Source organism: Cnephaeus nilssonii (assembly GCF_951640355.1).
Source record: "Cnephaeus nilssonii genome assembly, chromosome: 6".
NCBI classification, from domain to species: Eukaryota; Metazoa; Chordata; class Mammalia; order Chiroptera; family Vespertilionidae; genus Cnephaeus; species Cnephaeus nilssonii.
In genome coordinates this window covers 1,579,311-1,602,357 of record NC_137077.1, presented here as the reverse complement: position 1 = coordinate 1,602,357, position 23,047 = coordinate 1,579,311, and the positions used below count along the sequence as shown (strand labels likewise).

The following is a 23,047-nucleotide window of genomic DNA, read 5'->3' as shown; positions in this document are numbered from 1 at the left end:
CACTGTTGAATTCATTTTGCCATTTACCTTCTTGAATGTACTAGTATTAATTATAGTTAAAGAATGTGCCTGATAACTTTCTATTGTCAGTTTTTGTCTTCTTGTGTTTCGTTATTTGGTTCTATCTTTTTTTTTGAATGCTGAATGTTGTGCATAAAAAATTGAGGTCAGTTTCAGGTATCTTCCCTTTGCAAATATTTGAAACTCAAAATCAAAACAATCTAAAAGTGATTTTTTTCAACAAATGGCGATAGAACAACTTGATAGCTAATTGGATTAAAATGAACCTTGACCCCACACGTTGCACCATTTGCAAAAAAATATTTCACCATGGGTTATAGACCTAAACATGAAAACTAAAACTATAACATGTGTTTATTATTATTATTATTATTATTATTATTTTAGAGATAAAGGAAGGGAGAAGGATATAGAGAGAGAAACATCGATGAAGAGAAACACCACTTGGTTTCCTTCTGCATGCCCCCTACTGGGGGGTTGAGTCCACAACCCGGGCATGTGCCCTGACCAGGAATCAAACCAGTGACTTCTTGGTTCCTGGGTCAAAGCTCAACCACTGAACCACACCGCTGGGCCTATAACATGTTTAGAAGAAACATGGGAAAATATCTTTGTGGCCCTGAGTGTAGGCAAACATTTATCCAGGACACAACACTAACTATGCAAGAAAAAATTGACTTTATCAAATTATATTTTATAAAACTAAAAACGTCTGCTCATCAAAAGAAATGAAGAAAATGAAAAGGCAAGCCACAAAGTTAGAGAAAGTATTTGCAATATCTATATCTGACAAAGGACTTGTTTTAGAATATATAGAGCTCCTACAACTCAATGATAAAAAGAAAAAATTGGACAAAAAACTTGCATGACTTATAAAGAAAGATATATAAATGGCCAAGAAACACATGATAAAAGTACTCAATAGCATTATTAAGGAAATGCAAATTAAAACAATAGTGAGATACCACTTTATGCCCTTAGGATGACTAGTACCAAAAAAAGGAAAATAAAAGAAAATAGGTTTTGGTGAGGATGTGGAGAAATTGGAACCCTTCTGCATTGATGGTGGGAATGTAAAATGATGCAGCTATTGTGGAAAACAGTTTGGTGGTTCCACAATGAGCTAAACATAGAATATGACCCAGCAATTTCTAGGTATATGTCCAAAAGAATGGAGAGCAGGCACTCAGATGCTTGTGTGCTAATGTTCATTGTAGCAGTATTTACAACTAGAGACCCGGTGAACAAAAATTTGTGCACACCGCGTGGGGGTCCCTCAGCCCAGCCTGCGCCCTCTCATAGTCCGGGACCCCTTGGGGGATGTCCACATGCCAGCTTAGGCCTGCTCCCCGGGGGATCAGGCTTAACCTGGCAGTCAGACCTCCCTATGGCAGCCTGGGAGCCCTTGGGGGATGTCCGACTGACGGCTTAGGTCCACATCCTGTGGGGAGCGGGCCTAAGCCAGCAGTCGGGCATCCTTAGCACTGCTGAGGCGGCAGGAGAAGCTCCTGCCACCACTGCTGCACTTGCAGCAGTCAGCCTGGCTTGTGGCTGAGCAGAGCTCCCCTGGTGGGAGTGTACTGACCACCAGGGGGCAGCTCCTGCATTGAGCGTCTGCCCCCTGGTGGTCAGTGCGCATCATAGTGACCAGTTGTTCCAGTCATTCTGCCGTTAGGGTCAATTTGCATATTACCCTTTTATTATATAGAATAGCCAAAAGGTAGAAACAGTCCATGTCCATCAAAGATGAATAAACAGAACATGGAATACAGTGGAATATTATTTACTCACTAGAGGAGGCCTGGTGCATGAAATTTGTGCATGGGTAGGGTCCCTAGACCTGTCCGGTGATCAGGGCTGATCTGTGGGGTGACCGGTGGGGTGATTAGGGGGCCCCTGCTGGCACCTGCCTTGGCCAGCCTGGAATCGCCCTCAATCGCCCCGCTGCTGCTGCCGGTCACCTTCCTTGGTGGGGTGATCAGGGGCTCCACTAGCACCTGCCTTGGCTGGCCTGGGGCCTGCTGGCTGGGGGCAGCTCCTGCATTGAGCGTCTGCCCCCTGGTGGTCAGTGTGTGTCATAGTGACCGGTCGTTCTACCTGTTGTTCTGTTGTTCGGTCTATTTGCACATTAGGCTTTTATTATATAGGACTAGGGGCCCGGTGCACAAAATTCGTGCACTGGGTGAGTGGGTCCCTCAGCCAGACCTGCACCCTCTCCAATCTGGGAGCCCTCAGGGGATGTCCTACTGATGGCTTAGGCCTGCTCCCCATGGTTCTCTGCTCTCTGCAGACTTGCCTGCTTGATGCCACCGCATGCCCTGGTGTCTGCTCTCTGTGGGGGCCCTGCAGGGGATTGCTTGCCCCTCGCTGCCATGGCCAGGGGCAAGCAGGGCCCTGCTGTCTGTTCGCTCACTGCCAGGAACGTTCCTGCCCCACCCCTGGCCGCTTGCGCGTGTGCCGGCTTGGGGTGATTAGGGGGCCCCCGCTGGCACCTGCCTTGGCCAGCCTGGAGCCACCCTCAATCACCCCACTGCTGCTGCCGGTCACCTTCCTTGGCGGGGTGATCAGGGGCCCCACTAGCACCTGCCTTGGCTGGGTCCCGGAGATGTTCCTGCCCTGCCCCTGGCCGCTCAGCGCCTGCGAGCGTAGGCCCAGATTGGCCGGGGGTTGTTCCGGGCCTATGCACAGGCCTACAGGCTCAGAGCGGCCTGGCTCCCGAGGACACCTGTCCTCGGGATGCAGGCTGCTTGGTGCCAGTGTGCATGCAAGAGGCTGCCCCGACCCTTGCCGCTCGGTGCCTGCATATGCAAATTAACCTGCCAGCTTTGTTGGGTTAATTTGCATACTCACTCCTGATTGGTTGGTGGGCGTTGCGTAGTGACAGTCAATTAGCATCTTTCTCTTTTATTAGTGTAGATGAGGAATGAGGTACTGATGCATGTTGCATCATGGATGAACCTTGAAAATGTTTTGCAAGGTGAAAAAAACCAGACATAAAAGGACAAATATTCTTTGATTCCACTTATCTAAAGTACTTAGGATAGTCATAGAAACAAAGTATTTTAGAGCTTACCAGGGAATTGGGACAGTGCCGAGGGGGTGAGGGTGTGATGGGATTATTGCTTAATGGTTACAGAGTTTCTGTTTTGGAATTAGATCTGGTAATGGTTCCAAAACATTGAATATAATTAAGATTCCTCTGCTGGAATCTTGCATGCAGGGCTAGCCATAGTAGCATCTTATCTGACGGTTCTGGCCCTGAGAGCTCACTTGCAGGGGGATTTCCCTCCGCTTTTTGTGACCTCTGAATACCACAGGGCTCCTTGTGGTCTGTTTTGCAGAGTGACTGAGATAGTTGTGTGTTTTTTTAAACAATTTGTGTTTTGGGGGCTCCTTCCCTCTCCCCTCTTCTCTCCTGAAATACACCAGTATGAATTATCGATACCTTTTTGGAATCAGGCAGTGGGTTTCAGGGGAAAAAGGCTTTTATGAGGCATAGGCTTAGTTTCAAATCCAAGTATTGCCGCTTCCGAGCGGTGTGAACTGGCAAATATTGCACTTCTCCCAGCCTGTTTTCACCGGGTCAGTGGTATGATAATGCCTGCCTTGTAGGTTGATGTTGTGCTCTATGTAGAGTCAGAATGGTGCCAGCACATGGCTGGTGCCCAGCAAACACCAATATTATCATTGCAGCCTCCAGTCAGTAGTGAAAGGAAAGGAAATGTGTGGTCATTCTTGAGAGTTTTGCATATTTTAAAATAGTGCTTGTTAACTGTTTAATTTCATCTCAATTCCATGATCAGGTTCTGGTCTTAATAGGCTTTTAAAACTGCTTCTGGAACTTTAGAATAAGAAACATATAATAACTCCGTGAAAGAAAAGTAGTCTTTTAATCCAAAAGATATGGGCAGTAATTTCTTGTCAATATTTGAATTCCTTGAAAGAAACGTTTTTTAAAGCAATATAAACAATTTTAAAAAGCTATGAGAATTTCCAACAAAAAAGAGACTACTTGAGTGGGGAGAGGGGCAATGGAGGGATAAGGACACATATGTAATACCTTAATCAATTTAAAAAAATAAAACAAACAAACAAAAGAGACTACTTGAAAGTAACTAGAGGAATTTAGATGATTTTGATTTTGCATTTAGGAACTGACATTTAAGAAAACATCCTTGTATACTCTAAGGAAAAAGGAATTTAAGCTTATCTTTAGCTTTCATCCTAGTGTTTTTGTCAGTTGGTTGTTTTTAAACTCTTGACGAAACTACAAATACATGATTATGTTAATGCATTTTTGGAAGATGATATAATCTAACAAGTACCCATGTATTTCACTTGCAAAATCAACAAGTGTTAAAATTGTGTTTTGTTCTCTCAAAGTCCAAAACGTTACTGATACGTTAATGTCCTCTGTATTAGAACAAATTACCCTGCAAGTTAGCAGCTTGAAACACAAACATTTATTATCGTGCACAGTTCATGCACGTCAGGGACCAGGGCTGCTGTGCTGGCGGGCCTGGCTCATTGTCTTTCACGAGGTTGCAGTCCAGCTGTGGGCCCGGCCGCAGCCTTCTGAAGGCCCGACTGGGGCTGAGCCTGGGATTCCAAGCTCGCACGTGGCTTTGGCAGGTGCATCCGTTCCTTCCCACGTGGACCCCTGTGTAGGGCCACTCAGCACCTGGCAGCTGGCTTGTTCCAAAGCCAGATGATCCAAGAGGGTGCGGCTGGGGTGGAAGTTGCGGTGCCGTTATAACCTAATCGTGGAAATGGCACTCCCTTACTCCTGCATATCCCAGTGGTCACAGAGCAGGAGCACAGGAGGGGTCACCTAGAGGGTGTGAATACCAGGAGGTGGGGATCGGGTAGGGTGCCCTGTGTTTCACTTTGCAATCCCATTTCTCCCTTATTCATAAATGGATGCTTGTAAGCTCTGCAGCTCCTGTGCATGAGGCCCGGTGCATGAAAATTCATGCACTGGAGGGGGGTCCCTCAGCCCGCCTGCCCCCTCTCACAGTCTGGGAGCCCTCAGGGGCGGGAGGCGACGCCCCCATCACACCTCTGCTGCTGCCATTGCCGGCAGCGCAAGCCTCAGCCAGCCCTGGTTACCTGAGCCTCGGGCAGCTGACATCCTGAGGCTTGCCTATGCCTTGGGCCGGCCCTGGGCAGCTGGGGCTGAGGGGACTGGGGGACTCCAGAGGCAGGCGCCCTGGCAGGGCTGAGGGGACTGGGTGCCGCCATCTTGTGGCTGTGGGTGCTGCCATCTTTGAGGGCGCGACAGTCAATTAGCATATTTCCTCCTCATTGGCTGTGGGCTCTGCCATCTTTGTGAGGGTGTGATGGTCAATTAGCATATTCCCTCTTTATTATATAGGATTTTATTGATTTTTTTTTTACAGAGAGGAAGGGAGAGGGATAGAGAGTTAGAAACATCGATGAGAGAGAAACATAGATCAGCTGCCTCCTGCACACCCGCTACTGGGGATGTGCCCGCAACCAAGGTATATGCCCTTGACCGGAATCGAACCTGGGACCCTTCAGTCCGCAGGCCGGCACTCTATCCACTGAGCTAAACTGGTCAGGGCTGCAGCTCCTGTTTTTATCGACATTTTGTTTTGAGTGTTACCAGTGTTCATATTGGAGAGCTAGATCATTAACTTCAGCTGTTGTAACCATCATAATTTATCTACCTTTTCTCTTACTGATGGCTATTTGGCTTGTCTTGAATTTTTGGTAATTCAGACAGTGCTGCGGAGACCATCTTTATACACATCTCCTTGAGTACCTGAGCCTTAGTTGTTTTTTCCCCCAAAGCAGAATTTGAGGCAAAGACTCGGATGAGGTCATTTAATCAGAAGTGACCCCCAGCGGTGAGGAGTGCGGGAGAGGGATGCTGGGCTGGAAGGAGAGACACCCCTGTAAGGTGCTTCCTTATTGAGCTGGTAGCTGTGTGGGCAACGGGGGCTCAGCCCCACTGGGCTTCTCTGAGGAATGCAGCTCTGGATTGTCCGAATGGACGGCTGGGTCACTGCTTTAGTAACATGTTGCCATTGGTGGAGAATGGCTCTTGGGGCCCTTAACTGATGGGCCAGGGTGTGGAGTGAGGACACAGGGCATTTCACAGCCTGCTCCTCTCTGCGGTGCTCTCTGTCACTCACTGCTCGAGGGCTGGTTGGAGTCTGAACGGGCCTGGACGGAGTGTTAGTGCCGCAAGCTCCCCTCGCCACTGCTGCAGCCCGCCCCGAGTCCAGTTGGTGACAATTAGATTGCTCTCCGCCACACGAGGCTAGGCTCTGCTGTGGAGGGTTTGAGCCCTCCGCTGCCTGTCTCTGGTCAGGCTGGTTGCTGTAGTTTATGGTTGTGCCTAGACGTGGAAGAACCAAGATACTCTGTGCTTATCACCTCTTTCAAAGAACTTTATGTGGGATGTTATAACCACTGAATCACCTCCAAATCCTCCTAGAATGACAGCAATCTGAAGGCAGGAGCCCTCTCATTCACCTCTATTCCCAGTACCTACTTTAAGACCTAGCACATAATGAGCACTTCATAGTAATATTATTTCCTTGGACATTTAATTTCCTTGAGTCGTTGGATGTATAAGTGAGAGCATAGAGGAAAGACTATAGTAAGGAAAGTATAGAAAAATTGTGAAATATGACGATGACTGTGATTTCAAGAGGTAAAAAAGGTCTTAGTGTTACTCATTGCTTGTATAAGTGTGTTGACTAACTTTCATGAAGGAATTGAGTGAACACTTCAGAGGTCAACATACTACAGAACTCAAAAATAAACCTAGCCATCTGTGTGTGTACACGTTCACTAGGTTTCCCCAAACATTACTGTGCCTCTGGCCAGCAAGAGTCTTTGGATGCACCAAAAACAAAACAAAAAACGAAACAAAACAAAAAACCCACACGAATTGTCAGCTTAGTTAAGGATGCCATATCATCTTGACTCAACCATGATTCAGATCAACTTTGTTGAGAGAGAACATCAATTAAGTTACACTATAAAAAGAACTTTTTAGAGTGATGACAATTTCCTTTATTTTTATCTGTGCCATGAGCTGGAAGACCATATGGAACTATTTGGTAAGGTGTTCTGACTCAACTTCAAAATACAGATGTGGTCAGTGTGAGCCACCCCTCACATTCAATTATCTTAAATGGACACAGTAGACAGGAAAAAGTTAGAGCCAGCAAATCAAAATAAATAAGGTTAGAATTGTGACCAATAGTACCCTCGGCAGAGTTTCTCAGTCTTTCATTCTTCCAGTCTTTTGTAGTGGTCTCTGGACCCAAGGGTGTGGTCACGGAACTGTGGGCAAGGACTCACTCAGAGGCACAGGAACCCTGGGGCTTACTGGGCTGAGTCAACCTCTGAAGGCCACGAGCCTAGGGAAGTCACATTAGAGTTGAGGACGGTTTGTAAACAAGCGATGCTCTTCTTACAGCCATTGAGGAGTGTATCCCTGGCGTGGTTGGTAGAGAGCAGGGCACATAATAAGTACAATGTAAGTGTCAGTGGCTATCATCTCCATTGAGAGTGTTATAAAACTTTATCAAAACATAGGAAAGAACACTTAAATGGTGAGATATACCATTATACGATAGGAAACCTAAAAAATATAGACATCAGTTCTCCCAAAATTGAGCTGTGGTTTCAATGACGTTCAAAATAAAATCTCAACATGGTTTTTGTTAGAAATTCACAATCTGCCGAGACCGGTTTGGCTCAGTGGATAGAGCGTCGGCCTGCGGACTGAGGGGTCCCAGGTTCGATTCCGGTCAAGGGCATGTACCTTGGTTGCGGGCACATCCCTGGTGGGGGGTGTGCAGGAGGCAGCTGATCGATGTTTCTCTCTCATCGATGTTTCTGGCTCTCTGTCCCTCTCTCTTCCTCTCTGTAAAAAATCAATAAAATATATATATATATAAAAAAAGCAATTCACAATCTGATTTTCTATTTTTTTTTCCTTTTTAAAACTTTTCAGTTACATCCTGTTGATCCTTCTACTTCCTATTTACTGTCCTTTCCCCCTCATGCTCTCATTTCCCTTCTTTCTTTTTAAGGACTGCAGCATATACTCTCAGCATTGCTGCAGTTTAAACAATGACAAGGCATTAAAATGATGTGATTTTTTAAAATGTTTTTTTATTGTTTGTTTGTTTTTAAACAGAAAGGAAGGGAGAGAGAGAGACATCGATCGATTGCCTCCTGCACACACCCCAACTGGACTGGGCATGTGCCCTGACCTGGACTCAAACCGGCGACCTTTTGGTGCACAGACAACCCTCACCTTACTGAGCCACACCGGCCAGGGTACAATTCCCTTCTTAATTCAGTTTAGGTCTATGGACTTTGAGTTAAGAATGATTTTTACAGCTCTGACTGGTTTGGCTCAGTGGATAGAGCATTGGCCTTCGGATTGAGAGGTCCCAGGTTCGGTTCCGGTCAAGGGCATGTACCTTGGTTGCGGGCACATCCCCAGTAGGGGGTGTGCAAGAGGCAGCTGATCGATGTTTCTAACTCTCTATCCCTCTCTCTTCCTCTCTGTAAAAAATCAATAAAATATATTTAAAAAAAGAAAATAAAAATAATATATATATATTTAAAAAAGTGATTTTTACATATTTAAATGGTTGGGGAAATAAATAAAATTTCATGACATGTGAAAATTATATGAACTTTAAGTGTCGGTGTCCATAAAAATAGTTTCATTAGGACACAGCCACAGTTAGGTGTTGCCTTAGACTGCCAGACCTTAAAGTGTGTCTCTGACCCTTTCCAGAAAAGTTTGCCCACCCCGCACAGGGGACAGGGCTGTCAGGGACACCTGGGGAGTCCTGGGTGTGACAGAGCGGGGAAGAGCCTGTCAAAGAGGAGTCTGAGGCCTGCAAAGATGAATTGCAAAATGTTGCCCTCGGCTGCTTTTGGCAGGAGATAGAAATGTTTTATTTTCTGTTTTTGCTCAATCAGCCCAGTCACATCAGGAGGCAGGACTTACGGTTTTAAATAACAACCAGTGATTGTTACTTTAATCTCTGAACTTGTATGTATTTTAATAGTTTTTCTTAGTGACAGTGGTTAAACTACTCTAAACCGCATATGCCAGTTTTTAATTAAATCTAAGGTATTAGAATAAATCTTTTAGCAAGTGTGAGAGTCTTAGTTGTAGCATTACAATGACTAGCATTTAGTTTCCTTTTCAGTAGGAGGTTCCACCTGATGAATTGACTGTAAAATGTGTATACATATAGTTTATTAGACCTCTCCAACCTGTTACATGTAATCATGGGTAGTTTTCTTTAATTTTGCTCAAACAGGACTTGCCGAGATTACACCTACAGATCTGTTCAAACTTGAAGGAAATGAAATTCTACCTTTTGTATAATTCAAAGGCTTTTTTTTTGTGGCCTTTTTTTGTGTGTAATGTAACATTTCATTTATATGTTGTCTTCAGGGTATGCATTCCTACCTAATAGGAATGTCTAACGGTTGAATTTAATTGTCCTCTTAAGTACTTTCTGCCTTCTGTGAATGAAGTAGCTAAGCTTTTTTAAGTCCTTGTGAATATTTTGTGTTACTTTAGTTAAAGCAGAAATGACAGCAATTTTTGTTATTAACATTTGTAATATAGGAACGATTGACTGATGATTATTAGTTATTTCACTGTCGTTAATCATTACACATATTTAGCTGTGCTGTCTTGACAGTGAACTTAGAATTTGCAAACCGAGTATTTTTTAACTACTTTGGGTCTGTAATGCCAAAAATGCTTTCTGTCAAGGCCATTTAGAAGGTAAGGAAGTATAGAGGAGTTTTACTGTTAGTGAGTAAAAGCTTTTTGTCCTCATCTGATGAAAGTTGTTAATGTGTTATACTGTATAAAATATTGTGAATAAAATCCATAGTTATTTATTCTATGGGTCTAGATGAAAGCGTCTCCCCTGCCCCCTTTATAGAGGGATACAGACATCTAAGAAATAGTCTTTGCTCTCAAGAAATTTAAAATGTAGTTAATCGGGTTACAACTCCTCTCCCGCCCCCTTTAAACTTACCCATTTATTGTATAGTGTAGAAGAGAAATTAGATGTTTGTTAAATTGCAATCACAAGATCTCTACCTCTTAACATCGGACATTTTCCCTGTTTTGGGGTCCAGCATATGTGGGTTTCTTAATGGAAACGTGAGGTGAGCTGATGCCTCAGGAGCTCCCTTTCCCAGGCACTGATGCCTCTGCTTGCCTCAGGCCTGGCTCCGAGGGTTTGGATCCCAAGTCAGATGCCACTCTGAGTATGCAGACAGTCTCATCACTTACTTTAGACTTGAACAGAACAAGTAATGAAGGCCATTCTGGGCCCGAGGATAAAGACAAATAAATAAGATAGTCTCTATTTTTGGGGCGGGGGGGGGGGGGGTTATAGGCTAGCTGGGGAGGTAGCTGGAAGTGAAGGTAATGGATGTTGGTGCTACTGCAGTCTCTGGACTGAGTGCCAGTGAGCGTGGAGGTGGAGCTGGCTCACTGGACTAGTGGGGCGTTCCCCCAGGGCCGAGAATGAAGGGGACCCAGAGACGAGGGAGAGAGCTGGCTGGGAAGGGTGGGAAGGGCATTCCGGTGGAGGGTACTTTGAGCAGACACGGGGGCAGGGGCTTGGCGTGTTCAGGAGCTCCTGGGTGTGCTCCTCGTTAGTGGCTGGTCATAGTTATTTGGATTCAGGAGCCTTTTGATTGACTAGCTCAGTTAAACATTCTTCTTTTGGTTGAGAGTGTAATAAATACAGAAGAAGGCATGGCCCTGGCCAGGTGGCTCCGTTGGGTGGAGCGTCATCCCATTCACTAAAAGGTTGCGGGTTAGATTCCTGGTCAAGGCACATACCTAGGTTGCGGGTTCAACCCCTGGTCAGGGTGTGTATGGGAGGCAACCAGTTGATGTTTCTTTCCCTTCCTCGCTCTTTAAAATCAATATACATATCCCTGGGAGAGGATTGAAAAGGAAGAAGAGGGCATGGTGCATACATGACAAAGTAACATGTGACATTGGGAATCCTCACAGGCCAGTTCATGAGTTAATTGTTCTGTTGCTGGAACATCAGTTATCCAGTTTTCCTAAGAAACTGCTTTTCTCCTCTTGTGTTTAGTCTACCATAGTTTGGTTGCAAGCTTTTGCTGTGCTTGATACCAATTCTGAGTAAACCGAATTTGGTGAAGATTTCAAAGAGGGACGTCAGGGGAGACCTGCACAGTAGGAAGCTGACTCTCATGCGAGAGGGAGCTTGCAAAGAACCAGTGGAAAGAAGACAGAATTGGCTTCTTCCTCACAGGTGTGAACACATCTCCTCGCCATCTCACTGGCGAAAGGAGGCTTTCCTGTAGACTGCTCACGGGGCAGAGCTCTCCTTCCCTTTGAATGGAAGATAAATAATACATTTATTCTTTGCTGTAGAGATCGTGATCATTCTTGGCAGGCTTTGAAAGGTCTTAACTCTTGGGTGTTTTCTCAGCACAGTAATGTCTGCTGCACTGGATTTTGTCTTCCGTAAAGCTTTCTTGAGAGCGTTAGTGAATGTTCTTCTATGGCACATTGTCACTGAAGATGGCTTACTGCCTACCTGCTTCCTCCAGGTCCTGAGGCAGGTCACCGTGCCCTCAGCTTTTCCTCTGTCATTGATCACTCAAAGCTGCACGGTCCACACTTAGAGACGGCTGGCCGCGGAGATGCGGGCAAATTATTTTATTTTTTGCCTGATTTCTCAATTTTTAATTGATTAATTTACACTCTGCCTCTTTCCAAAAACAAAATTGAAGCACCTGAAAATACAAAAACAGTTAAATAAAATAAAAAATAAGGGAGAGAAGGGAAAGCTGGGTGGGGAAACATAAGGTTAATACTTGAAGTCATGCCTTGGGATTCAGTGTTAAAGACGAGCTCCGGATGCTGTGGACTTAAAGGGGCAGGCTGAGGCCACAGTGGTTTTTACGAGCTGCCCCGGCGACGCACACACACACCGCTTGGGGTACAAGCGCGTGGCCCTGAAGCTCCAGGGGGGAGTGTCTCCCCGGGCCAGCGCTGAGCGAGCCCCGCGCTGCAGGCGTTCCAGGCCGGGGTTCTGCGTGAACGTGCAGCTCCCCGGTGGGCTGGCTGGGTCCGAGGGTGCCGTAGGGCGCTGTGATTGCAGGGGGAGAGCAGAAGGAGCAAAGCCCTCTGGGCAGCTGAATCGGTGAGAATCCTGTCCACTGGCCCACACGGCGGCACTCCTAACGTTAGAGTAGATGGAGGGCTGGCTCCCCGAGTCCCGGAATGAGGAAGTTGGCCTGCGTTTCGGTGCTGGGTTGTACAAAACATTCTCACCTTCATAGCTTTGGAATGAGAGGCAGTGCAGGCCCGCTCCTGGCATGAGAGGCATGTGGGAACCGGGTGCCTGAGGGGACAGCACAGCTCATTTCTCCCCGGGCCACGGGCTCTCGTCTCCCTCTGTCTCCCTCCCCCACTTTCCCCCCACGTAGTTGAATGAATACGTGCGCGCTCGCACACACTCTCACTCAGTGTTGCCAGCTTCACTGTATCTAGGGAACGGATGGTGTATTTGCCTCCCGGGCAGTCAGTCCTCATGACTTGTTTCTGGAAACTGGACTTAGGTGCACACTGGGTGACAGGCCACGGCTCTGCGCTCTGTCTGGAACATGAGATGTAGCTATCCCTTGGATTAAGGGCAGATCCAGGAGCACGAACAGTCCCTGAAAGTGGGTTTGGGCTGTCCTGGGAGTGGAGCTCAGAAGTCACACTGCCCCCGCTGGAACGGGGCTCTGCCAGTAATTGCCCGAGGCCCTGGGCAGGTTGCTCAAAGCCCCTCTCCTTCAGTTATCTTTAAAATGGAGAGGACAGTGCTGGCTTAATGCAGAGATTAAACGCTATAGCACAGGGAATGTTGATAAGGACAGTGCCCGGCATGTAGCCCTTTCATTCTGTGTTGTAAACGAGGGAGCTGGCACAGCAGGCCTAGCCCACCGCCCCACCTCAAGAAGTCAGCACAGGCTGCGTTCTGAACAGGGCGTTGGGAGGTTAGGTTACTTTTTTCTGGTTTGTGACCGTTTTGTCCTCTTCCAGAGAAACCGCACCCAGGACTATCTTCCAAAGAGTCCTGGATATCTTGAAGAGATCCGCTCGCACCGTCGAGCTGGCCTGCAGAGACCCGTCCCGCGTGGAGCACCTGGCCTCGAGTCTGCAGCTGATAACAGAGTGCTTCCGGTGCCTCCGCAACGCCTGCATCGAGTGCTCCGTGAACCAGAACGCCATCAGGTGCGCCCCCTCAGCGTGCCTCCTGGCTGCGGGCGCTCTGCCCTCCTGTCGGCCCGTGAGCAGCTGTGGGGCATCACAGTGTCGGGGGGCGGGGGGCGAGTACTCTGATGGAGAAGGGTGTGGCCTGCCGTGGAGTGTGGTTGGCACGGGGTCTTCAGGCTTCTCCCCGGCATGTGTGTGTGTGGCACTTGGTTTCCCACCAGCACAGCTGGGAACTTAATCGTGGTCACTGACCCAGACTCTGCCCGAGGGCACGTGCGGCCCCGGGCCTCGGTGTCGGCTCCGTGCTTCCCTGGGGCGTGGCCCTGGTGCTGCTTTGGACGGGGAGCAGGCTTTGTACAGGCCTACGATGCCTCCTGACCACTCCACTTCCGCCTGTCTTGTTTACTTGTTTAAAAGATTTCTATTGATGTCAGAGAGGAAGGGATAAAGAGAGAGAGAGAGAAACATCAATGATGAGAGAGAATCATTGACCTGCTGCCTCCTGCACGCCCCCCACTGGGGATCGAGCCCACAGCCTGGGCCTGTGCCCTGACCAGGAATCAAACCGTCACCTCCTGGTTCATAGGTCAACGCTCAACCACTGAGCCGTGCTGCCCGGGCTCCACCTGTTTTGTCACGAGGCTAAAGGCTGCGCGAAAACTGCTCGGTGCTGTGCGCGTTGACACGTTGCTCTCTCCTCCCAGAACTGAACCCCTTTCCTCTTTGGTTTTATGGAATCTGCTTTTCATTAAAAATGTTTACTTGAGATGAAGGCAGAAGCCTCAGGAGCAAGCTCACCTTCCTGTCCTGGACTTGCGTGTAGACGAGCCTCGGGCCCCCTGTCACTGCTGTGATGGGTGCAGTCGGGCTGGTCCAGAGCCCAATGAGGGGCCGCCCTGCGCTGCCCAGACAGTTCTGAGACCCGAGGCTTCGCTGTGATTAATGGGATTTTTAAGATAAAAGGAGAGAGGGAGAAAGCTAGGGTTGTTTAATTCTAAACCAAACCTGCCATCCTTTTGCAGACAAATGGACAGAACAATTATAATCTAGATAATAATAGTCCGCATTTAAAAACCTCACTGGCTGTGTGCTGGAAGCGTGGGCCAGGGGCAGGTTTCTTCTGCCCCTCTCCAGGCAGGAGGCTCTCCGGGGCGCTGGGGGAGGGAGAGGGAGTTAGAGCAGAAACCGGCCTGGGCTGGCGGGGCTGTCTCAGCGCTTGGCCAGCCTCTCAGGAAGGCAAGCGGGCACTCTGGGCGCCGGCCCTAAGCGCCGGGTTTGGTAACCCAAGGGCTTGACTTGCATTGTCTCATGTAATCCTAAGGACAAATTCAAGCAATAGTATGCTACCATGCGGCCACAGGCGGTCCCACATCAAACATGGTTCCTGCTGACGGTCTGCGTGGTTATCAGATTGCCTGTGCGATGGCTCCATACATGTAAAAAAGCAGTAGTATGCTGCTGTTCTTCCGTTTTCACAAAGGAAGCGCTGGGACTCAGAGGTTAAGGAACCTGTCCGAGAGGCACCCATCACTAAGGGCCCTTCTGACTCCCGACTAGAGCTCAGCTCAGAGCAGCCGCCATATCGAGCCTGAGACTTCCTGACCCCGTGTGTGTGACTGCCGGCCCTGAACAGCCCGTGGCCCTGGGCGGGGCCTTCGCCCTCCGGGCACCGCTCCCCTGTCCTTCCCACGGGGGTTAGGTGAGGCCACCGAGGAACGGCCTGCTGGCCCCGCGCACACTGCTCAGCCGGGAGCGGCCGCACAGGAAATAAACACTGTTACTCTCTTTGAAAACAGTTCACTTCATTTTCTTTCTTGAGTACAAAGGTGATATATGTGAACTATAAAAATCCAAACACTACAGAATAAATACTGTGGCAGATAAAGCACCAGCGGGCTCTGGCCGGCCGTGCTCCGTGGTCGTGGTGTCTCTTTCTTCAGCTTCCAGTCGGCTTCATTTCAGCCATGCAATAAAGACACCACGGTAGAGTTTTGTTACGTTTCCTGCCTTTTACCTTCTAGGTTTATATTTATTTACTGTTGATTTTAAAGGGAAATTCCAACCATTTAGGGTATCAGCTCAGAATAAAACATTTTCTAGTCAGAAATACAACAAAGATTTATAAGGCCTTCAAGGCTAACCTTAACTGAAGCCAGTGCGGAGCCTGTCCAGATTCAGATCACAACCAACATGTATTTTCCCGGCGTTTTACTTGAAGTTATTACAGGGTTAGTCAGAAGGTGTGATGCTACCAAGACTGAGGTCTTTTCCCATCTCTGCCTGAGCCCTGCGCGGTGTGAACGCGGCTGCTCTTTCTCTTGATGTGTGGAACGGCCTGCTGCGGCCAGCACACCATCGCTCATGGCCTTCAGGAGTGCTCAGAGCACTAGTGGTAAGTGTGCGCTCTGCGTGTGAATGCCACCCGATTGCAGAGGTCGCTAGACTTCTGTAAAGGGCCCGATGGTAAGTAGTTAGGCGTTGTGACCTCTGTCAGAATCTCTCCCTTCTCCCTTTGGAGCGTGAAGGCAGCCGTAGGTAATAGGTGAGCGAAAGAGCCTGGCTGTGTCCCATGACACGTGAAACCAGAAAATGAGTTTTTTATTCCAAAATACAGTGGTGGGACAGGCATGGGATAACGGTGTCAGACATTGCCCTTTAAAGTGGAGACAATGGAAGGGAAGGGGCGTCGCTGGCCCCAGGCGGTTTCAAAATCCAGTTGGGCAAACTCAGGTGTCAAGGCCGGGCGCTAAGCCTCCGTGGCTTGAGACTGCCCGTGGTCCCGCCCTGAGAGTCCTCCTTCCTTTTCCTTCCAGGACAGCACCTGCTTGTACTGAGCAGTTTATCAGCCTGTTGTCCACCTGTAGGGTTGGGAGTCTGCCTGCCTGTCAGTTCATCCTTCCTCTGAGCGTTTTGTTCACGCTGGCAGGGCTCCTCCTGGTGTAACATCCTCAATCCTGTGGGCCTCACATGGATGTCCTAGGGACTCCCATCAGACAGGAGGGGCTGCCGTCTCTACTGTGTCTGCTGGGGGGACTGAGGGGACAGGAGGTTCCTTCTGGACGCGCTGGGGAGAACGTTGGCCAGCTTTGAGAGGCTGCCTGCATTTCTGCCTCGTGGCCTCCCTCCCTGACCCTGACCCTGACCCTCTCTTCCTCTCACAAGCACCTGTGATCCCATTGGCCCCGCCTGATCCTCCAGGACACCCTGCCCACCTCGGGGTCCTTCATACTCTCCTGGCTGGGAAGTCCCCTTGCCTGTGAGGTCACATGCACGGGTTTGGGGAGCTAACGGGCTGATGGTTCAGCAGTTACAGACAGCAGTACATTCTAACTCTTTCTTTGGAGACCATTGTTCTTTCCGCTGGCCACAGGCACTGTCCCCAGCAGGCTCCGCGCTGCTTTTGGATCACGTGACATGTAGGCTCGGGAACGTGTCTGACTTTGTCTCTCTTAACATCACGACACAGGAACTTGGACACGATCGGCATTGCCGTGGACTTGGTTCTTCTGTTCCGGGAACTCCGAGTGGAACAGGAGGCGCTGCTGACAGGTGCGTCCGGACGACTCAGGAATTACTTATATGTTTGGAAAGGGTTTAAAAACTGAACACTGATATTAATCACTCATTAAAGCACATGTTCTGTGACGATGCAGAGAACCTTTATTAGTGGTACTAAAGAATTATCATTTAAAAAGTTGCAGCAACTTCCTTTCTTGCCTCTGTGGCTGAGCTGTGTTCCTCCCAATTCCCATGGTGGAGTCCTACCCCCCAGTATCTCAGATGTGACTGTATTTGGAGCCAGAGCCTTTAAAAAGGTTAATGGAGGCAAAGTGAGGTCACGTGTGTGGCCCTAATCCAGTGTGACGTGTCCTTATAAGAAGAGGACATCAGGACACAGACACACACAGGGACGTCCGTGTGAGGACACAGGGAGAACAGCCGTCTAGAAGCCGAGGAGCCTCCCTCAGAAGGAACCGACCCTGCCCACTCCTTCCTCTCCCTTCCCGCCGCCCGAGCTGTGAGACAGGCATTTTGGTTGTTGAAGGCCCCGTCTGTGTTGGGTGTGAGCCTAACAGGGACCCCAACCCCCTGCCCTCAGGGCGCTCCCATTCCATGGAGGAGAGCCAGATGCTGAACGTGTTAGACAAAGAAAGAAAGCGGGGACAGAATGGCAGGTTAGCTCTGATTGCCAGTGGCTGCTGATGTGGGGTCCAGGAGATCCAAGCCTCTTACGTTGAAGGCCAGGACGCTTTTCTAGGTGTTTTTGAATGTTTTTGGTTCTTGAACTACTAGCATCAACACTTGTCTTTGAGCGAGGGTTACTATCTTAACCTCATGCTTAAAAAACATAGAATTTTAATATATGACGTATTTACCCAGAGAATTAAAATACTTGATGGCTAAACCCAAGTCACTTAATAAGAAAACCCCAATGTAAATATCTGGCTTTTAAAAAGCTGTAGTTAAAATTCTCTTTAGTAAAGAAAGTATAACATAATTCAACAAATACTTCTCTAAGTGAGAAATCTCCAGGTATACTTAAAATGATTTGATTTATAAATTTATTTACATACAGTTCTTAAAGCCTATACTTATATAAAGTGAGGCATCCTGACCTCTGTGTGAGTATGCATGCCGCTGTGGCCAGGTGGGGAGAGAACGGAGGTCCTCGTCTCTCTACAGGCAAGGAGGCTGAGGCACGGAGTGAAATAGGCTGAATCCGCTGCTAGAAATGCTGCCTGGCTTGTTTAAGTTTCATTCTAGTCTGTGATTTCTTAGTGTTTTTATTTAAAGCTCATTTGTTAAAATTCCTGCATTTTCCTATTTGGTTTAGAATTCTTCCTTTGGGCACCGAATTAGGTTTTGAATTAAGTTAACTTAAGAATTTACAAAGTGGTTGCTCTCGGTTTTTTTAAACAGCACTAATTTTTCAAATATTCTCACGAAATGGGTAGGCTGTGGGATTTAGCTGTGAACTGCCTTTAAGATGTTACCAAGTTCTGTTTGTTGCTCTATTTTTTCATAAATCGGAAGCCCCCGTGCTCTTGGGGGATTAAACCCGGGCCGGGAGAGACAGGTCTCTGTCTCGTGTGGAAAGGCAGCTGCTTCTGAAGTCGGGGGCATGTGGCTCAGGGAGAGTTCAGGAGGCGCTGCCTCTGTAAGGCTGGAAGATGCAAGCGAGGCAGGGAGTGTGTCCCTGGCCTCCCGCGCTGTGCTGGGCAGCAGTTTTCTCCCGGACGATGTGCCTCAAAATAAGGCGCCGCAGGAAGTGCCCCGCGAGCAGACACTGCGATTAAACAGCCATCAGCCCGACCCAGCGCCTCCCTCCCGCACGCGGGCACTCTGCCCTGAAATTACCCCCTCTCCCTCCGCCTCTTCAGCTGTTCCCTTTCCTCGTTTCCATCCGAGTGTAATGTGCTCTCCTGTTTCCCATCTCCAGAACCCGTTATCCCTGTCCTCTGCTCCCACATCTGCTGCAAAGATTTGCTTTCCATTGTTTATAATAAATGGGAAGAGATGATTTCTTCTCGCAGGATTCATTTTCTCTTCACTGAAGCAAGCGGATGATCTACCAACAAACTTAAAGGAGGCGATTTCTGAAACTTTTTATGAACTGGTTTGGAATGGATGAGGACATTGGTTGTTCGGTTTGGGGCTTGGCTGCTCACTGGTGCCCACAGGCTAGAGAGACTGGGTCTTCACAGGCCTGTTTTCTGTGAGGTGCCTGAGAGTGGTCCACAGTTTAGGTAGCTGCAGTTGTATCAACTTCAGTACTTTTTTATTGACATGACGTAAGAGAAAAATAACCACTCTGAACTGAGTGGCATTTAGTGCATTCGCAGGGCTGCAAATATTTTTATGACCCCCAAAGGCATCCCTGGGCCCTCTGAGCAGCTGTATTCCATTTCCTACTCCCTGAGCCCTGGCAACCACCATTCTGCATTTTGTCTGTGGATTTACCTGTTCTGGATATTTCCCATAAATGGAATCATACAATTATGGGATCTTTTGTGTCGGGCTTTTTTTCTTAGCATAATGTTTTTGAGGTTCATTCATATTATAGCATGTATCAGAACTTTATCTTTTTATGCCTGAATAATTCCATTGAATGCTCAGATCACATTTTCTTTAGCCATTCATTCACTGATGACTGTTTGAGTTGTTTCCACCATTTCACTATTGTGCCACCTATAAATACGTGCATGTACATGTACTTGTCTGAGTACCTGCCTCCAATTCCTTTGGGTATATACTTAGGAGTGGAATTGCTGGGTTGATTTTATGTTTAACTAGAGGCTCGGTGCACGATATTCATGCAATGGGTAGGATCGCTAGGCCTGGCCAGCGATCAGGGGCAACCAGTGGGGCGATTGGGGGGGGGGGGCCACTAGCACCTGCCTTGGCTGGCCTGGAGCCGCCCGCTTGCCATCCCCACCCCCTGCCGCCGCTCGGGGCCTGCGGGCTGGGGGTAGCTCCTGTGTTGAGTGCCTGCCCCCTGGTGGTCAGTGCGCATGATAGCAGCTGGTCATTCTGCTGTTCGGTCAATTTGCATATTAGGCTTTTATTATATAGGATTTTTAAGGAACTGCCAGACTTTTCTACAGCAGCTGAGCCATTTTACATTTTCTCCAACGATGTTCAAGGTTCCAGTTTCTCCACATCCTGGCCAACATTTCTTTTCTTTAGATTATAATCATGCTGGTGGGTATGAAACGGTCTCTCATTGTAGTTGTGATTTGCATTTTTCTAAGATTAATGATGTGGAATATCTTATGTGCTTGTTGGTTGTCAATCTTCTTTGGGGAAATGTCTATTCGAGTCCTTGGCCCAGTTTTTATTGGGTTGTTTGCCTTTTTCTTGTCAAATTATAGGAGTTACTTATATATTATGGATACTAGGAATGGTGTGGAATTTATAGGTCCTTCTGGGGAGAATTGCCGTGTTAATGATAGTGTCTTCCAGTCTGTGAGTATGGAACATGTGCTGTTTTAGGTCTTTAATATTGAAGTTGTATCCATTTCAAGTAGACAGCTTACGCTTGTAGGCCGAGTTGCAAGGCTACTAGAGGCAAGGAGGAAAGCAAGCTAAGTTTTCTCGCAACCTTCCTGAAAAAGGCAGCTACCAATATTACTGAATTTTATTTCAAGTAATTTCATTCAAGAATGAAGTTTGCATTCAACAATGAAGCTTTAAAAGTATTTATAGTGTGTTAGTTCAAACCTGATGCAAATCTTTTAAAAGGCGTTCTGGCTCCTAATAAAGTTCTTACACTGTTTTTTGACTATTTCTCTGTGAGAACCGTATGCTTGGTAGAATTTTAGCAGGGCATCTGTGCCAGTTTTGTAACCACTTTTGAGGTAAGAACTATAATTACATTGTCAAAATAATATTTAGAGTATTATTTTCAGAGAATAATTACAGTGGTGTGACGAATATATTATGCTCATCAAATTTTGTGTAAACACAAGCATGAGTTATTTTAATTGAGTTATTGGTGTTATTTTTGGCTTTTATTCTTTTCTAATCTGTAAAAATAATGTTGGGATTTTTGAGGGACTTGGTAACATTTGCAATATTTACATAAAGATCACTTGATAAGCTGTTTGGTAAAAGTAAACTGTCATTTGTCCGTGTCTGGAGTTTTCTGTTGTTTCGGGGCCATCTTTAAACCTTGCCTTCCCAGAACTGAGTTCTGATTCACATGCTCAGTTCCAGTTCCTGGTGACTTGTTGGGTCAGCTGGCTTTCGGACCAACTTACGTTGTTGCCCTATTTAATGTGTTCACTTCCACAAAGTTTGAGTGTTAATATTCTAAAATACTCAGTAGGAATATGTCATTTAAGTTATGACTTATCTTAAGGTTAAAAATGAAGAGGTTTTTTATTATAAGCATTTTATAATTTTACTAGAGGCCCAGTGCACGAAATTCGTGCACGGGGCGGGGGGGGGGGGTGTTGTCCCTCAGCCCAGCCTACAGTCTCTCCAATCTGGGACCCCTCAAGGGACCTTCATTTTTTTTCTCCAGGAGTGTGGTGGAAAAACCCTAGATCACCTTCTTGGATTCTTATTACCCAAATTACCAAGAACACTGCAAGTGGCGGCCTACAGGGAGCTTAGCCAATGAGTGGTCAGAAAAGGTATTTACTTTCAAACCAGTTTGGCTCAGTGGATAGACCGTGGGCCTGCAGACTGAAGGGTCCCAGGTTTGATTCCTGTTAAGGGCAAGTGCCTTGGTTGGAGGCACATCTCCAGTGGGGAGTGTGCAGGAGGCAGCTAATGGATGTTTCTCTCTCATTGATATTTCCGACTGTCTATCCCTCTCCCCTCTTCTCTGTTAAAAAAAAATCAATAAAATATATTTTTTAAAAAGGTGTATCCTCTGCAGCTCTTGCAGCCCCTGGGTTGTGACCACTGGGCTAGGGGTGTGTCCCTGCCACCCAGTGGTGGCTGCTGGGGTCTCCGCACACCCCAGAGGCCAGCAGCCCTCCCGCTGTGGAGGGCACTGGGCTGGGGGCGTGGACACAATCTGCCACTTGGTGCTGGAGCTTGGAAAGCCTCTGGGGCGGGGCGGGAACATCCCCGTCTCCAAATGCCCCGAGGCCAGCAGCCAGTCCCACCATGGGCCCGAGGCTGGGGGCATGCAGGGACCCTGGGCAGCATGCAGCATGGCCGCCAGGGTCTCAGCACACCCCAGAGGCCAGCAGCCAGCCCCCGGTCCTGGGCGCCTGGCTGGGGGTGGCACCCCAAAATGCTGCATCATGTGTGAGCCTTTGCAAGCCGCTGGGGGAGGCCAGCAGCCAGCCCCACCATGGGCCCCAGGCTCGGGGCATGCAGCAGCGGTGGCCACCAGGGTCTCGGCACACCCCAGCGGCCAGCAGCCAGCCCCCAGGTGGGCGCCTGGCTGGGGGCGTGGCCCCAAACCGCTGCTTCGTGCGCGAGCCTTTGCAAGCCGCTGGGGGCAGGGCGAGAACATCCCTGCATCGCTATAGTGACATGGGGATGTTCCCGCCTACCAGGCGGCTTGGGGCCTGCACCCATAGGCTTCAAGTGGCCAGGGGGCGTTCTGGGACCTCTGCCGCTCAGGACCTAAGCGCGGGCCTACAGGCTAGGAGAGGCCTGGGTCTGGAGGATGTTTCTGGGACCCAGGCCGCTCAGCGCCCGCATATGCAAATTAACCGCCATCTTGTTCGCTATGATTGGCTGTGGGAGTAGCGAAGGTACGGTCAATTTGCATGTTTCTCTTTTATTAGGTAGGATTTTACAGTAATTTCAAACAATTCCCAAAAGTCGAAAGAAAATCATCATTATGCAGACTACATTAAACAAACACTTGACTTGTTTTCCAGTCATTTTTCAGTACCTGTAGGGGTGGGTAGGGATGTGTATGTGCAGCTCTGTACCCTGCATCCTGTTTGAGATAGTAATAGTAAGTTAATTCAGCTTCGAGGTTTTTGGCTCATCGTTTTCATGGTACATTTTTTACATGTCAGTGTTTTGATTTTTGGCCACGGTTTTGCAATTCTCTTTGAACCCCAGTTGTTGGGTGAGTCTGAGTGAGTGAATAGTGTGGCATGTTACTCACCTCGCCTTTCATCATGTCAGCGGCTCTGCTGTGGAGGGTTGGAGCCAGCAGCCAGGTGCTCAGCCAGGGTTAGGCAACAGGGGTTGAAGGGAAGGCCCAGGCTCCGACCTGGGAAAGTCCAAGGTCAGAGGACGGCAGCTCTGGGGCTGGCTTGGCAG

General features: G+C 48.1%; 1 protein-coding gene across 1 annotated transcript in view; it reads left to right on the top strand.

Moving 5' to 3' along the window:
* Positions 1–23,047, top strand: part of ATXN10 (ataxin 10) — a 125,303-nt gene that overhangs the window by 6,881 nt on the left and 95,375 nt on the right. The window contains exons 2-3 of the mRNA XM_079774523.1: positions 13,133–13,324; positions 16,773–16,855. Of these exons, the coding sequence (XP_079630649.1) occupies positions 13,133–13,324; positions 16,773–16,855 (275 nt within the window). The remainder of the gene's footprint in view (positions 1–13,132; positions 13,325–16,772; positions 16,856–23,047) is intronic.